The sequence below is a fragment of the Seriola aureovittata genome, chromosome 8 (genome assembly GCF_021018895.1).
Source record: "Seriola aureovittata isolate HTS-2021-v1 ecotype China chromosome 8, ASM2101889v1, whole genome shotgun sequence".
Classification (NCBI taxonomy): domain Eukaryota; kingdom Metazoa; phylum Chordata; class Actinopteri; order Carangiformes; family Carangidae; genus Seriola; species Seriola aureovittata.
In genome coordinates, this window is record NC_079371.1 from 277,501 (window position 1) to 280,000 (window position 2,500).

The following is a 2,500-nucleotide window of genomic DNA, read 5'->3' on the forward strand; positions in this document are numbered from 1 at the left end:
AACGTCCATCAGAACAGAGACAGGTTCAACGCTTTAACACAAGATCATCAGCATTTAATAATGAGGCTGATCTAAATCCTCATCATCATCATCCTCCTTTGACAAATGAACACAGATCTTCTTCCGTCTGGCCTCAGACCTGGACCTGGTCTCAGCACTGCTCCACCTCCTGGACTAGAACCTAGACTGTGGTTCTACCTGTCCGCTGTCAGCATGGACTGCACTTACAGTCCGTCTCTGACCTCAGGACACGGGCTTCACTCAAACCAGCAGCTGCTCCCACAGTTCCCAGTCTGTCTGTGTGACGACGGGCTCAGCAGGGTGAAGTGATGAAGTGTTGCTGCTCCTCACTGCTTCATTCACACATGACAGGATGAAGCAAAGGTGACACGTGACACTTGGTCACTCACCTGGTACCTGACTCCTCCAGGTACCAGGTGAGCATCACTTCCTGTGAACTCTGCACAGTTCAATGAATGAAGACTGATGATCTGAGGTTCAACAGCTTGTTCACTTCTTCTTCTGCTGTTTAATAGACTGATCTGAGATCATGTTCATCACAGTCAGCTGACAGGGAGGACACACAGGTGAGTTCACACCTGAGTGTCAAGTCACAGTGAGACAGTGTTTGTGGTCAACAGTCGGGCTGACGCTGTGACACATTCATCAGAACAACAGACTAAACTGTTAAACAGCTCAGAACTGTGACCAGAGATGATGACCACACACCTGCGATCAGCTGTGATCAGCTGTGATCAGCTGTGATCATTGATCATCATTGATCATCATTGATCAATGATGATCATCATGAATCAGCTGATGATTTTCTCTTATTATATGTGACATCTTTGAATCAAAGTGGATCATTATCAATAAATGACAGTTATTGATCTGTTGATTGATTGATTGACTGATTGCTGCAGTTTTAACCCTTTCAGTCAGTTTCCTCTGCTCTATGAATCCAGTCACAGTATTGACGGCTGCGGTGAGCGAGGCCCAGCTGACTTCCTGCCGCAGGTCGGTGCTGATTTGTGCTGACGGAGGATTAACCCCTTCAGCTCCAGGCTCTTATGTAATCCTGTTATGACTTTATCAGTCTGAGCGCTGACCTTCAGCAGGTTTGATAATGGCATTACAGCCGTGATAACGAGCCATAAACTGATGGACCATCACCAGAACCAAACAGGCTGCATTCAGCATGGAGACTTTTAATTTGAAATCCAACACTTCCTCTGCACTTCCTCCTCCAGCCCAATTATCAATCAATAACCTCAGATTATCAGGGATCAATGGAGCGTTCAGTGTCAAACTGACAGCTGATATGAGACGTTCTTAAAGGTGCAAGGGTCTGAAGCTGCTGATAAAGAGCAGCAGCTGATTACTGCACAAATACTCCCAGCATGCACCTGGCTGATCCTGCAGCAGGACGCAGCTGAGTCTTGCGGACTGGTGTGGTTCACACAGGTCCAGTTGACTTCCTGCTCTTTTCAGAATAAAGTACAGTATGAGGTCGGAAGTAAGTGGACACACTGACATAAGGTCAGCGCTGAAATAAACACCTCATCAACATCAGTCACCTTAACCGGCAGTTAACCAGCAGTCGTGTTAACCAGCAGTTAACCAACTGTCTCAAACACTCACTACAGGACCTAATGTGGATTAATCCGCCTGTGAAAATAGTCCCTAACAAATGTTGAATTTCCTGCTGACCCTACAGAGAGCAGCTAAATCTGAAATCAGTCTTTATAGATGTATGAACAGTAGAGCTGCAACAATTAGCTCACAAGTATGAAAGCAGCAAATATCTGATGATTCAATGATCAATGGATCAATACAATGGTTTGATATAATATGATATGGATGTGAGTGTAGAAGTAGAAACACTCTGTGGTTAAATAAAGTTTTTTTGAACTCACACTCATGCTGTTCATATGGAGGGTAGTTCAGCCGCACGGCGATGAGGATGAAGAAGATCAAGAGCGGCCAGACGATCTCCACCAGCAGCTGAAGCTGAGAGAGTGAGAGTGAGAGAGTGAGTCAGAGTGAGAGCGAGAGAGAGCGAGAGAGTGAGGGAGAGAGCGGGAGAGAGAGAGTGAGAGGGAGCGAGAGAGTGAGAGTGAGAGTGAGAGAGTGAGAGAGAGAGAGAGTGAGAGAGTGAGGGAGAGAGTGAGAGAGTGAGAGTGAGAGAGAGTGAGAGAGAGAGTGAGAGAGAGAGAGAGCGAGAGAGAGAGGGAGAGAGAGAGTGAGAGGGAGCGAGAGAGTGAGAGTGAGAGTGAGAGAGTGAGAGAGAGAGAGAGAGAGAGAGTGAGAGAGAGTGAGAGAGTGAGAGTGAGAGAGAGTGAGAGAGAGAGTGAGAGAGAGAGAGAGCGAGAGAGAGAGGGAGAGAGAGAGTGAGAGTGAGAGTGAGAGTGAGAGAGTGAGAGCGAGAGAGAGTGAGGGAGAGAGCGGGAGAGAGAGAGTGAGAGGGAGCGAGAGAGTGAGGGAGAGAGAGAGAGAGAGA

At 47.2% G+C, this 2,500-nt stretch overlaps 1 protein-coding gene across 1 annotated transcript in view; it reads right to left on the bottom strand.

Moving 5' to 3' along the window:
• The window catches only part of abca1b (ATP-binding cassette, sub-family A (ABC1), member 1B), a 52,211-nt gene that overhangs the window by 44,469 nt on the left and 5,242 nt on the right, over positions 1-2,500 (bottom strand). Inside the window, exon 3 of the mRNA XM_056383230.1 lies at positions 1,917-2,010. Within this exon, the coding sequence (XP_056239205.1) occupies positions 1,917-2,010 (94 nt within the window). The remainder of the gene's footprint in view (positions 1-1,916; positions 2,011-2,500) is intronic.